At 38.9% G+C, this 1,169-nt stretch overlaps 1 protein-coding gene across 1 annotated transcript in view; it reads right to left on the reverse strand.

Annotated features, from left to right (window-relative positions):
- Positions 1-1,169, reverse strand: part of Ezh2 (enhancer of zeste 2 polycomb repressive complex 2 subunit) — a 63,047-nt gene that overhangs the window by 19,747 nt on the left and 42,131 nt on the right. The window contains exon 7 of the mRNA XM_029478205.1: positions 139-241. Coding sequence (XP_029334065.1) covers positions 139-241 — 103 coding nt within the window. The remainder of the gene's footprint in view (positions 1-138; positions 242-1,169) is intronic.

Raw genomic sequence — 1,169 nt, forward strand, 5'->3', positions numbered from 1 at the left:
AACTAAAATTTTTCTAATATACAAGTGTGTATATGTGTGTGTGTGTGTGTGAGAGAGAGAGAGAGAGAGAATACTTGAAATAATAAACCAAGATAACATGCACAACTGCACCAAATTAAAAAGAAAAAAAAATCTTACTTTTCTTTCAGTTCTTCTGCTGTGCCCTTATCTGGAAACATTGAAGAAATGGCTTCAAATATTTTATCAGCAGGAAATTTCCGAGGTGGGCAAGCTTCTTTATCTAAACAGTGAATTGTGATAAGGGAGGAAATGGAAGAAACAAGTTTCAATTTCATTTTCTCTGTATCACAGCATCTCAACAAAGCTGATTTTCTAAGAACTTGTCACCTTTGGTTCACTTTTGGGGGGTTGTTGGGGAGGGAGTAATCTTTGAGACTGCGTAGTCTTAGTTGGCTTGCAACTAAGTAGACCAGGTTGACTTCCAGCCTCCGATGATTACTTTATTATTTTTTTGTATGTACATGTATGTGTGCTCATGTGCACCTGAGTGAAGACACATGGTGTGCACACCACTGTGCACGTGTGAGGGTCAGGGAAGAACTTTTGTGGGTCAGTGCTCTCCTTCCTCTTTGGAATTAAGAAACTGAAATCAGGTCAAGACTTGCTCAGCAAGCACTCTTATCCACTGATCCATCTCGCTAGCCAACTTTTCTGTCTTATTGTCTCTGACTCCCAAGTGCTAGTATGACCAGGATGACGCACTAACACTGGCTTGGGGGTTTTGCTTTGTTTTGTGGGGGGAGGTTTGCCTAGTTTAGTCCAAGATGGCATAAAACTCATTATGTAGATAAGGATGACCTTGAACTTCTGACTCTCCTGCTTTCGCTTTCAAGAACTGAGATTACAAGGTGTCACCAAACCCTGTATTACTAACTTCTAATGGAAAATCCTGTCAAATACTAGAAAGACAAATATAAAATTCAAGTATGAGATGCTAAGAGTACAGGAAGACAGATCCCCCAAATGTTGATTATTTGAAACTAATAGCTTTGTGTCAGAGCTGATCATTAATCCACTTTCAGATCTGTCCATCACATGGAAGAACTTAGCAATCACTTACTGACTCCTAAGTGTATTTCTGTTATAAAGAATACATGTCTTTTGATGCAATTTCCCCCACTTAACTCTGCTATGCTGTCTTTTTTTTT

This window comes from Mus caroli, chromosome 6, assembly GCF_900094665.2.
Source record: "Mus caroli chromosome 6, CAROLI_EIJ_v1.1, whole genome shotgun sequence".
Lineage (NCBI taxonomy): Eukaryota > Metazoa > Chordata > Mammalia > Rodentia > Muridae > Mus > Mus caroli.